This window comes from Sus scrofa, chromosome X (genome assembly GCF_000003025.6).
Source record: "Sus scrofa isolate TJ Tabasco breed Duroc chromosome X, Sscrofa11.1, whole genome shotgun sequence".
Taxonomy (NCBI): Eukaryota; Metazoa; Chordata; class Mammalia; order Artiodactyla; family Suidae; genus Sus; species Sus scrofa.
In genome coordinates this window covers 70394224-70407095 of record NC_010461.5, presented here as the reverse complement: position 1 = coordinate 70407095, position 12872 = coordinate 70394224, and the positions used below count along the sequence as shown (strand labels likewise).

Genomic DNA, 12872 nt, shown 5'->3' with positions numbered 1-12872 from the left:
AAAAAGAAATTGACTCACAGATACAGAGAAGTAGTAGTTACTACTGGATAGAGGGAAGGCAGGAGCAGCAAGATAGGGGCAGGGGGTTAAAAGACAAACCACTATGTACAGAACAAATAAGCTATAAGGTTATACTGTACAGCACAGGGAATATAGCCAATATTTTATAATAACTATAAATGGAATATGATCTATAAAAAATTTTGAATTATTATGTTATATACCTGAAACAATTATAATATTGTAAATGAACTATACCTCAATTAAAAAAAAAGAGTAATGCATCAAGGATCTGGCATTGCCGTGAGCTGTGGTGTAGGTCACAGACACAGCTCAGATCCCGCATTGCTGTGGCTCTGACGTAGGCAGCTACAGCTACAGCTCTGATTGCACACCTCGCCTGGGAACCTCCAGCAAGAGCGAGTATTTGCTCTTTAGAGGAAAAAAAAAAAAAAGAGTAAATACGTTCTTCCATGGGCTTTAACAAACAACTAAATTTTTTTAAAAAGACTATAGAATTCATCAGCAAATTAATATTCTATTTTTCAATATTAACATTTAATTACTAATTTGTTGAAAATCAATTATTTTTAATATTTATGAAACTACTGATCCATTAAGTCTAGAAAAATCCTTCCTTCCAATATGAATGACATTTGAGGACTTTAGCCACAGATTATATAGTATATGAAGTGTGCATATGTGCCATATATTCACACATAATTATATGATATATAAATGATATATACTATTGATCAATTTGCTACAGAGAAAAAATTGTGGTTATTGCCATTATTAGAGCTATGTACTGAGCCTGCACTCCAACCTCACTAAAGTTCACATACTAAAATTTAGTATGATGTGGATCAGTCTTGAATCTTATCCAAGGGTGTTTGTTTTTAGAATCATTTTTAGTATATCCTTCTGCATGCATGGTGAGGACACCATTATAATGGTGCTCTAGTGCATCTGAAACTCTTATAATATTCCTTCAATCATAGCAGCTATTCATGCTAGTAGGTTATCCAGACTCTAGCTCCTTCCTAGAGTCTCCTCTGGGATGCTACTCTAATGGTTATTATCACTTTGCCTAGGATGTGGCAGGAAAAGAAAAAGAGTTAGCCTAGTCATTTTCCTGCTTGTCATAAGTGCTGTTTGGTCATAGAGGAAACTGAAATTAATAAGTATGCTGAAATTTAGGGATTATCAGCAGATCTTTTAAAAACCTTTTTCCTTTCTCTTCGTCATTATTAGTATTGTTAATTGAAGGCTGTACATGTGTGAAACAAATCCTGTCCCAGAAATTCTCTGAATAAAATAAAACAAATAAGGAATGGATTATGGCCTAGTGGTAGTTTGGAACTATGCTTTACATTACCTGAGTAAGTTTCCATACCTGTGGTGGAAGTAATGGCAGTCTGATGTATGAAAGCAGCATTGCTAGGTCTTGTTGCCTAGCCTGTGCATCATGCCCTACCCACTGCATTAGAGCATGGAAAATGGTTTCTTCATCAGGCACATTAATGTCATCACTGCACAAAAGTTTTGAAATCTCATTAGCTGGAAGCAGGAGGAATTCTTGGTTCTTTATTACCTCGATGAAGTGTTCCTAGAAAAAAGAGGTCTTCTGAAATTTTGTACTTTAGAAACTTTTTAACAAAACAAGCTTATCAAAGCATTTTACTTTGTTAAACTTCAGAAAAAGCCAGAGAAGCATATATGTGCATTTATAGCACATTGATGCTATTGCTGCCCATGACAACAGAATGGAGGAGCCTTCTGAAGATGAAGAACAAAATGCTTCCACCTGGAATTATTTATTGAACACAAGGAAAGGCCTTAACTGCTTCATAGGCCACATGGATAGTGTCTGAGTTGATGTCAGTGCTTTTCTCTCTCAGCTGTTGCAGGTGACACAGTTTATGACTCCCAGAACTGACTGATGTCAAGTTGGTCTTCAGCCAAAAAAAAAAAAGAGAGTGGGATAGACTGGGAGTTTGGGGTTAGTAGATGCAAACTATTTCATTTAGAATGGATAAGCAATGAGGTCCTAATTTATAGCATAGGGAGCTATATCCAGTATCTTGGGATAGAACATGACGGAAGGGAATATAAGACAGGGAATGTGTATATATGATTGTGTCACTTTGCTGTACAGCAGAAATTGGCACAACATTGTAAATAAACTATACTTTAATTAAAAAAAAAACCTTAAGAGAAAGTCTGAACATTTTCAAAGTGGAGGCTGTTTTGAAAGCATGAGAGAGAGCTCTGGCTGTACATTTGAGGTTGGGGCAACATACTGAATTTATTTGAGATGAGACAGAGATTGATTAAAAACTCCTCCCTCTTGTGAAAAAGCACAATCTTCTATTTATCAAGGCAAAAGTATATTTTACAATGGATAAAAATCTAAAGATTAAGTTTAATCTAAAAGTGACTCCCCTGGAGTTATTTTTTGAGGAGGAGTGGGGCTATCTTTCAATGTTTGCATACTATACCTTGATTCTCCCTTATGTCACTTGTGTTGTATTTTGTCAAGTATCAAATTTCAGGCGGCTGTGTTTCAGTTTTTTCCGTCAAAACATCACTATATTTTTTTCTATTTATAATGTTATATATTTTTCTTTGACAACGCAGTTATAATTTCTAACATTTTTTCATAGTAAAAATCTGAAGTTTTAAATGCAATAAAATATACTTTTGAAATTGATATAAACATGTCTAGTCAGTAGTTTATGTTGCACAATAAATAGATATTCTGGAAGCAGCTTAAGACAGCTTCTGAATAACTGGGAGACCTGGATAAATCAAATAACTCTCTCAGTTCCACTCTGAATTTAGTCATTATGGGAGGTGAGAATTCTGCCACTGAACCACCAATGCCTTTGAGTTTAGTCATTGTGTAACTGAGTTAACCTAATAGCAAAATTATCCATACAATAATCATCCAGTTTGATAGACCCATCAGGAAGCTCTGATACCATAAATTCCAAGATAACTTGCCTATTTAGACAAAGAACCTTCTTGTGACTAAGCCAAGCAATTGAGAGAGAACTACTGATTTTACTATAGCAGATGTTCCTTGTTGAAAATCCTCTCACCTATAGCAAAATGATGAAGCTAGTAATAATACTAATACATTACACTTATACAGTGCTTTCTACTTTCCAGATTTCTTTCACAAACATTAAATCACCAATGCAATCTTGTGGGAGGTGGAATTATTCTTATTAGAAAATAAGCTATGAGAATTATTCGATGCTACAACTGCCTTTCATAAATGACATAATTTTTATGAAAAGGTTAAGAAAAAGATAAAACACTCTCAAACTTACTGGTAGTGTATGTAAAATTTGAAATCATATAGATGTTATGGAAGATCCCATATCTCATTCTCCCTTGATCCAGTCTCCAGTGAAGGAAAAGAATGAAGGAAGGAGAGAGAAAGAGAGAGGCGAGACTGGCTGTGTGTAAAGTCATAAAACCTACTCCCTACTCAATGGCTAATATGATTCACAATACACTTTTATATATATAAGGCACTGCAATACTCAGTACTATAGAGAAATATTTAGTTGGGCTTAAAGATTAATTTTAAGTTGCTTTATTTTGGAATTATTTTACTCCTAATTTCAAGGTAAACACTTTCTTCTATGCACCTTCCCAAGGGTTTTGTTTTGCGCCCTTGGGTTGGTATTCATTTTTTAAAATCCACATTTGTATTGTTGTAAAATGGATTACATGAATATAACATATCTGCTGAATATTTCATCGCTTCAGACTACCATTTATATGATTGGGGTGGTTCATTTTATGTGTCAACTTGACTGAGCCATGGAGTGTCCAGACTTTTGGCCAAACTTTATTCTGGTGTGCCTGTGAGGGTATTTCTGCATGAGGCCTACTCATACTAGGGAGGGCAATCTGTTTTACTACCTATGATTCAAATGACTATAATTGAATCCTCAGAGTTTAGCATTATTCTTAGACATTAAAATTATTTACATTTTTATACTATCAATATAGTGTTACAAAAACATATTATACAAGATCTTTATGTATTTTGCTGTATTTATAATAGATAATAAAATCACTAAAGAGGGATTAAAGGAGACAACATTATTGCATTTTTAAGCACATCCTGCTTTAACACTCAGCTTCAGTCACATAATAGGAAAAGGAAGACAAGTTCATTTTGAGCAACAAAAATAATTCAACCTGTTTATCAGAATGTGTTTTGCCTGCAAGAGTAAGATATCAGACAGGAAACTGTTAATACTTAGTTCAAGAATTTAAGTAATTTAACAGGAAGTTTTCATGTTTGGTTTTTGTGGTAGGATTAACCTTTGAACTGCTGTTCCTATAGATTATATGGCATCTATATTTAGGACATAGGAATATAAGTAGCATAATTAAATGACATGTTAAAATGCCAATCCATTATAATACGATTTTCCATATAATGATATTGCTTAAGGAATATGTTTGAAACTTCAAATTTTGAACAATGACCAGGAGTGGGAAGATGAAGGGGGAGTTTACAAGACATTTTTAGAGAATTAAATTTTGCAAGTTTGAGGAATTCCTGTAGTGGCACAGTGGCTAATGAATCCGACTAGGAACCATGAGGTTGCAGGTCCGATCCCTGGCCTCGTTCAGTGGGTTAAGGATCCAGCATTGCCATGAGCTGTGCTGTAGGTCGCAGATGCAGCTCAGATCCCCGCTTTCCTATGGCTCTGGCGAAGGCTGGTGGATACAGCTCCTATTAGACCGCTAGCCTGGGAACCTCCATATGCTGTGGGTGCAGCCCTAGAAAAGACAAAAAGACAAAAAAAAAATTACAAGTTTTAAAACATTAAGGTCTGTATAAAACTCTAGGAAGATACTTTTTAAATACATGCACCTCAACTCTAAAGTTTTAATATTAATTTTATTGTTTTTAGTTATGATTCTATGTTGTTCACTTTTATATACTTTTATTTTTGAATCTTAAAGCTATTTCTTAGCTTAAATCTTTATCTTTTGATTGAGTTTCACAGAAGGATCCATCTTTTCTATTTCTCCCTGCTTCAGAGGTTAAAAAGTTCATACTCTTTGCATAAGGAAATTATTACTATGAATGGTAAGGAATGAATGGTATTTATTTAATATCCTCTATCTACTTTTACTTGCCTCCCTATGGAAATTTTTATTTCATGTCACTGTCATTTGACTGAATAAAGGTAGTCTTATCCCATGCAACTTTTAAAGAATTAACACACACAAACACATTAATTATTTTATTATAATTCCTAGTAGAAGTGAGAGGGGTTTTAAGTTAAAGGATTAAACTGCAAATTTTTAAGCCAAAATATTTTCGTTAAGAAATAAAAAGCCCATTCAATTAAAAAGCCCACTCAGAATTGTCTGATTTACTAATTTGGTAATTCTTAAGCTCTACTAGTTAATATCAATCCATTAATATTAGTTTTTTACTTATTGAATATCTAAATTTCATTAGGAATAATAATTTGTACAATTTTACAAAGTAAAGTTCTAATAGTACAAAAACATCAGGGAAATTGTGTTTTCTTATTACTTTGGATTCTACTTGAAATATGTACTTGTACAGTTTAATTTGGGGCAGTATTTTCATTTCTCCAAGCTTTGAGATTTAATTAAATCTTTTTTGTTTAAAAAAAATGTGAACCTTATTTGAGTACAGCTAACCAGACAAATATTTTTACCTAATATCTATTATGTACAAGTCATTTGAAAATTATATAAGTTTATATTGCTTTTTTTTTTTTTTTTTTTTTTTTGTCTTTTGGTCTTTTTCCAGGGCCGCACCCACGGCATATGGAGGTTCCCAGGCTAGGGGTCTAATCAGAGCTGTAGCCACCGGCCTAAGCCAGAGCCACAGAAACTCGGGAACCTAGCTGCGTCTGTGACCTACACCACAGCTCACAGCAATGCCAGATCCTTAACCAACTGACCAAGGCCAGGGATCAAATTCGCAAGTTTATGCTTCCTAGTTGGATTCGTTCACCACTGGGACACAAAGGGAACTCCTATATTGCTTTTTGAATTTATCCCAGTGTTACAATCTTAACCTTAGAATAGTTACATACACACACACATCAGTAAACATATCAGTAATTTGGGTAGTTTGTTAACCTGTTATTACTACAAGTTAACATGATGCAATTGATCTTACCATTGTGTACTTATGTGCCACACTCAGAAGCTCTGTACAGCCCTGGGCATCTCCAAATGATCGAATCCCTAAGCAGTTTGAAGGGTGGAGCTGCTTTATGAGAAAATTGGAGCAGACTTCAACGACTTGAGTCAGCTGCAGGAGACAAGCTGCAGCCAGCAAATTTTCAATAGTATCTTCTTTCAACTGCAAGACACCTAAATGGTTTGAAAGTGTAAAGAATGATTATATATTCCGTAAAGTAAGACACACTTATGTTTGATAGTTGAATTTTTCAATTTCCCTCACTAATAGGGCTATTTTTTTTCTAGTGTACAGTAATTATTCAGGGAATATCTTTTGAGGTGAATATATGCAAGGGAATCTGTACAAACACTTATAAGATGGCTGAAGGGAGCCAGACTAGATTATTAAAAGCAACAGGAGTAAATGAACAGTGAGTACCATCATTGTAAAGAACAGCAATTTCTTGTTTCTTTATCATCTCAGACCTGCATCTAAATATCAAAAACCATCTACAATATGAATCAAGGGGCATTATGACATATTGTATAAGGACCATATGATGGGCTATACTGGTAACTCTCATTTGTGTGGGAAAACATCTTGATAAATAAGAACATTGATCCTATATGTCCATTTGTTCTGCACCTGCATTTTTTTAGTTTATAGGGATGATTTTGCCCAAATATTATGCCTGGAATTAGTGCCAGGCACTGTCTCAAAAGAAAGAAAATGCTGTCAGGAGTCTTCAGAAAAAGAATTGCTTATAAGATTATTTTCTTAGATATAAAAACAGACTCTGTTTAAAAAAATCTGTAAAGTATTTTAAAAACCAAGATCAGAGCAATTTAAGCTGTTTCCTTTATATTATTGTATCTGCATTATTTTTGGAGAAAGAATTATTGATGAATTATTGCAAATGTTATAAGTAATTTTGACAAGTTATATTCCTATAATTTTTGTTTTAACCAAGCTATAAGAAAATTATAAATAATGATATTTCATACACATTACATAAACTATAATCCATTCCTTTATAATTTTGCTTTGTAAAAAACCTTAATATGGGTTCTATCTGATTGCATAACCATAAAAAAGAATAATACATACTGGAAGATGCTCTGTATCTTCAACCTCTAAAATGTGTTGTAAAGGAGTCCAGTCCATCAGCAGAATTTTGTGTGTTGTTTCTTATCCTTGAATTTGAAGGGATAGCCCTATCTACATCTCAGGAAACTCAGAGAAGTATGAACTAGTCTCAGATTCAGAGATGACTATTCAGCTGCTGTAGACACCGAAACCTGACCTGATTATTAAAAATAATATTCATTTCTCAATGAAACTCTAAAACTCATAGAAGAAAACAGCAGAAAAGCTCCTTGACATTGATCATGGCAATGATTTCATGGGCAAGACACCAAGAGAACAGGGAACAGAAGACAAAATAAACAAGTGGAAATACATCAAACTGAAGAGATTCTCCACAGCAAAGGAACCAAAAAATAGAGAAGACAATCTACAGAATGAGAGAAAATATCTGCTAACCATATATATGATAAGGCCTTACTATCCAAAATATATAAAGGACTCATACAACTCAATAGTGCAAAAGTAAATAATCCAATTAAAAATGGGCAAAGAACCTGGATAGACATTTTCTTTTCCAAAGAAAACATACAGATGACCAACAGGTACTTGAAAAGGTGTTCAATATCGTTAATCATCAGGGAGATGCAAATCCAAACCACAATGAAATATCACCTAATGCCTATTAGGATCGCTATTATCAAAAAGAAAAGAGATATTCAATGCCGGTGAAGCTTTGGAGAAAAGGGAACCTTTGTGAACTGTCGGTGAATGTATATATTGGTTCCGCCATTATGGAAAACACTATGGAGGATCCTGAAAAAAATTAAAAAAAAATAGAACTACCATGAGATCCGGCAATTCTACTCCAAAGGAAGTGAAAACATGATCTTAAAGGGATAGCTACACTGCCATGTTTATTGGAACATTATTCACAAGATATGGAAACATCTTAAATGTCCTTTGACCAATGAATGGATAAAGATAATGTAATATACACATACATACAATAGAATATTATTCAACCATAAGAAAGATGGAAATTTTGCGACTTGTGACAACATGGGTGAACCTGGACGGCGTTATGCTAACAGAAATAAGGCAGACAGAAAAATAAATACTGTATGGCATCACTTGTATGTGGAATAGGGGTGGGGAAGGTAAGATGGGGAGATATAGGTCAAAGGGTATAAAGTTTCAGTTACAAGAAGTTCTGAGGATATGAAGTACAGCATGGAATAATATATTAGGTATTGTGTACTTGAAAGTTGCTGAGAGTGTATTTTAAGTGGTCTCACCAAAAAATGTTAACTACATTGAGATGATGTATGAATTAGTAATCTTGATCTTGGTAATTATTCCACTATATAAATATAATGCATATATATAGTCAAGTAGTATACTTTAAATATATACAAATATATTTGTCAATTATTCCTCAATAAAGTTGGAATAAATGAGTGAATGAATAATAAATATTTCTTGGTGCTCAAACTCAACTGGTTACCTTGTTTTATAGTTTGAGTAAATATGACGTTATTATTTCAAAAGAAGAAATTAAACCTGTAGAGTTAGAATATCCCACTTTCATTCTCATTTTTACAAATGGCAATGTACCCACAACATTTGAAAGAGAGATATGCTCTTGCATCTTTGTGTTAAAATAGCTCTATTTTCTCATTGTCAAATATTTTATAGCATATTATTTACCTCTTGCTCCTTTATACCACTGAATTTAAATACTGATTCTGCCACTTACTACCTTAGGAAATGTACCTAACTGGTCTATCCTTCAATTTTCTCACTTGTAGAGTCAGAATAATAATAACGTGGGTTATAAAATGTAGGGTTATTGTTTAAGAATTGAATGAGTTAATACATGCCAAGCACTTACCTGTGTAAGCATACTGCACCAAGGAATTAAGTGCATTGGGATCGATTCCTTCCATCTTGACCTCTTCTTGTTTGGCTTCAAGCACATCATTAGTAAACATTGCAGCAAAGTAATCAGACACTGCACTGAGAACCAACCTGAAAATAGGAATGTTTCATAGGAACTTAAATCAGCCCATAATCTCACTGAAAAGCATGAAATACAGTCAGTAACTTTGTGATACTGGTGAGTCTGTTTTCTGCATAAAGCTTTGATAGTTCAGAAAAGTGTAGTGAAATTAGAAAGGTGAATTAATTAAGCTTATTTTCTTTAGACAGTTTATGCTGTTTTTCTTCATCAATTTCTCTAGTTTGGCTGTTCGAAACATCACACAGGGAAATGGATCATTTAAGTTAGTTCCTTTTCAATATAAAAAGTTTTCCTCAGTGCTCCAATTTGTACTCAATGGACTGATTCTTTCTTCTTCATACTTGCTATATTCACTAAATGATCTGTCTGTGTAAGGATACTTACCGATGGGCTGGGATTCGGAGGTGTCCAGCAATGAGTAGCACATCACACAATTGTTTGTCTTTCAGGTAGTTCTCCATTTTATGAAGAGTTTGTTCTGCATGATTTACAGCATGGAACTGCTCCTCAGATCTGCTGACATTCATTTCCTTAGGATGTTGTGTATCTAGTCTGAAAGGGGGATAAGTGTGAGAATATGTTTTTTTTCTCCTAGTGAGTGTGCAAATGTCCCGTGGAAATTTAGACACCTATACTTATAAAAGAAATATATTGAATTAAAGTAAACTTAAAATGTGCCCTCCAATCTTAAATATCTCACTATTATTTCTCTCTAAACTCCATTAAAGAGAAGTGTTAAGGTGAATACTTATGTCTGGAATGTAACCATGGATATAATAACTATATTTATAGTTCAGCTGCAGGGCTAGTGGTAATTGTTTTATGCACAAACATAAACTTCAAAATACAAACCTCTTTGATTTTTATTCACATCACAAATGTGTCATTAGGGATGGGATTGTATGCATGATTCAAAATACTTTTTTCTTTATTTTTTTATTATTATTTCCCAATACATTTTTTTCTACTGTACAGCATGGTGACCCAGTTACACATACATGTATACATTCTTTTTTTCTCCCATTATCATGCTCCATCATAAGTAACTAGACATAGTTCTCAGAGCTACACAGTAGGATATCATTGTTAATCTATTCCAAAGGCAATAGTTTGTATCCATTAACCTCAAGCTCCCAATCCATCCAACTCCCTTCCCCACAGGCAACCACAGATCTGTTCTCCAAGTCCATGATTTTCTTTTCTGTGGAAAGGTTCGTTTGTGCTGTATATTAGATTTCAAATATAAGTGATATCATGTAGGTATTTGTCTTTCTCTTTCTGACTTACTTCACTCAGGATGAGAGTCTCTAGTTCCATCCATGTTGCTGCAAATGGCATTATTTTGTTCTTTTTTATGGCTTGGTAGTATTCCATTGTGTATATGTACCACATCTTCCTCATCCAATCATCTGTTGATGGACATTTGGGTTGTCTCCATGTCTCAGCGATTGTGTTTAGCTCTGCAACAAACATGTGGGTGCATGTGTCTTTTTCAAGAAAAGTTTTGTCTGGATATATGCCCAAGAGTGGTATTGCTGGGTCATATGGTAGTTCTATGTATAGTTTTCTAAGGTACTGTTCTCCATAGTGGTTGTACCAGCTTACGTTCCCACCAAGAGTGCAGGAGGGTTCCCTTTTCTCCACACCCCCTCCAGCACTTGTTATTTGTGAACTTATTAATCATGGCCATTTTGACTGGTGTGAGGTGGTACTTCATGGTAGTTTTGATTTGCATTTCTCTAATAATAAGGGATGTTGAGCATTTTTTTCATGTGCTTGTTGGCCATCTGTATATCTTCCTTGGAGAACAGTCTATTCAGGTCTTTTGCCCATTTTTCCATTGATTGATTGGCTTTTTGGCTGTTTGGTTGTATAAGTTGCTTATATATTTTAGAGATCAAGCCCTTGTCACTTGCATCATTTGAAACTAATTTTTTCCCATTCTGTAAGTTGTCTTTTTATTTTCTTTTGGCTTTCCTTTGCTATGCGAAAGCTTGTCAGTTTGATTAGGTCCCATTGGTTTATTTTTGCTTTTATTTCTGTTACTTTGGGAGACGGACCTGAGAAAACATTTGTAAGGTTGATGTCAGAGAATGTTTTGCCTATATTCTCTTCCAGGAGTTTGATGGTGTCTTGTCTTATATTTAAGTCTTTCAGCCATTTTGAGTTTATTTTTGTGCATGGTGTGAGGGTGTATTCTAGTTTCATTGATTTGCATGCAGCTGTCCAGGTTTCCCAGCAATACTTGCTGAAAAGATTGTCTTTTTCCCATTTTATGTTCTTGCCTCCTTTGTCAAAGATTAATTGACCATAGGTGTCTGGGTTTATTTCTGGGTTCTCTGTTCTATTCCATTGATCTGTATGTCTGTTTTGGTACCAGTACCACACTGTCTTGATGACTGTGGCTTTGTAATATTGCCTGAGGTCTGGGAGAGTTATGTCTCCTGTTTGGTTTTTGTTTCTCAGGATTGCTTTGGCAATTCTGGGTCTTTTGTGGTTCCATATAAATGTTTGGATTGTTTGTTCTAGTTCTGTGTAAAATGTCATGGGTCATTTGATAGGGATTGCACTGAATCTGTGGATTGCTTTAAGTAGTATGGCCATTTTTCCAATATTAATTTTTCCAATCCATGAACATGGAATATCTTTCCATTTTCTTACATCTTCTTTAATTTCCTTGATTAATGTTTTATGGTTCTCAGCGTATAAGTCTCACCTCATTGGTCAGGTTTATTCCCAGGTATTTGATTTTTTGGGGTGCAATTTTAAAGGATATTGTGTTTTTGTATTCCTTTTCTAATATTTCATTGTTAGTATACAGAAGTGTGATTGAATTCTGAATGTTAATCTTATATCCTGCTACTTTGCTGAATTTGTTGCTCAGTTCAAGTATGTTTTGGATTGAGTCGTTAGGGTTTTCTATATATAGTATCATGTCATCTGCACACAGGGACAGTTTTATTTCTTCTCTTCCTATTTGGATGCCTTTTATTTCTTTTGTTTGTCCGATTGCTGTGGCTAGGACTTCCAGTACTATGTTGAATAACAGTGGTGAGAGTGGGCATCCCTGTCTTGTTCCAGATTTTAGTGGGAAGGCTTTCAGCTTTTCTCCACTGAGCATTTTATTTGCTGTGGTTTTGTCATAAATGGCTTTATGTTAAGGAATGTTCCCTGTATACTCACTTTGGTAAGAGTTTTTATCATGAATGAATGTTCAAAATATTTTTCAAATTTGATTATATTCTGAAGTTTCTCCAGGGAGTACTCCTTCCTCATTATTTAAATATTTCATTCCCATCAAGAAAATACACATATTACCATCTTTTATCTTTTTTCCAGCTTTATTGAGATATAATTGACATGTTACATTGTGTAAGTTTAAGATGTACAGTGTGATGATTTGATTACATTATATTGTGAAATGATTACCACAATAAGCTTAGTTAACACATCTATCACCTCTCATAATTACTGTTTTGCATGTGGTGAGAATATTATAGATCTCTTCTCTTTGCAATTTTTTTTTTTTATTTTCCCACTGTACAGCAAGGGGGTCAGGTT

At 34.3% G+C, this 12872-nt stretch overlaps 1 protein-coding gene across 2 annotated transcripts in view; it reads right to left on the bottom strand.

Annotated features, from left to right (window-relative positions):
- The window catches only part of KLHL4 (kelch like family member 4), a 101545-nt gene that overhangs the window by 29204 nt on the left and 59469 nt on the right, over window positions 1-12872 (bottom strand). For both annotated transcript variants that reach the window (XM_021079962.1, XM_021079961.1), the window contains exons 2-5: window positions 9696-9863; window positions 9183-9319; window positions 6200-6396; window positions 1397-1609 (exon numbers count right to left, since the gene is read on the bottom strand). In XM_021079962.1, coding sequence (XP_020935621.1) covers window positions 1397-1609; window positions 6200-6396; window positions 9183-9319; window positions 9696-9863 — 715 coding nt within the window. The remainder of the gene's footprint in view (window positions 1-1396; window positions 1610-6199; window positions 6397-9182; window positions 9320-9695; window positions 9864-12872) is intronic.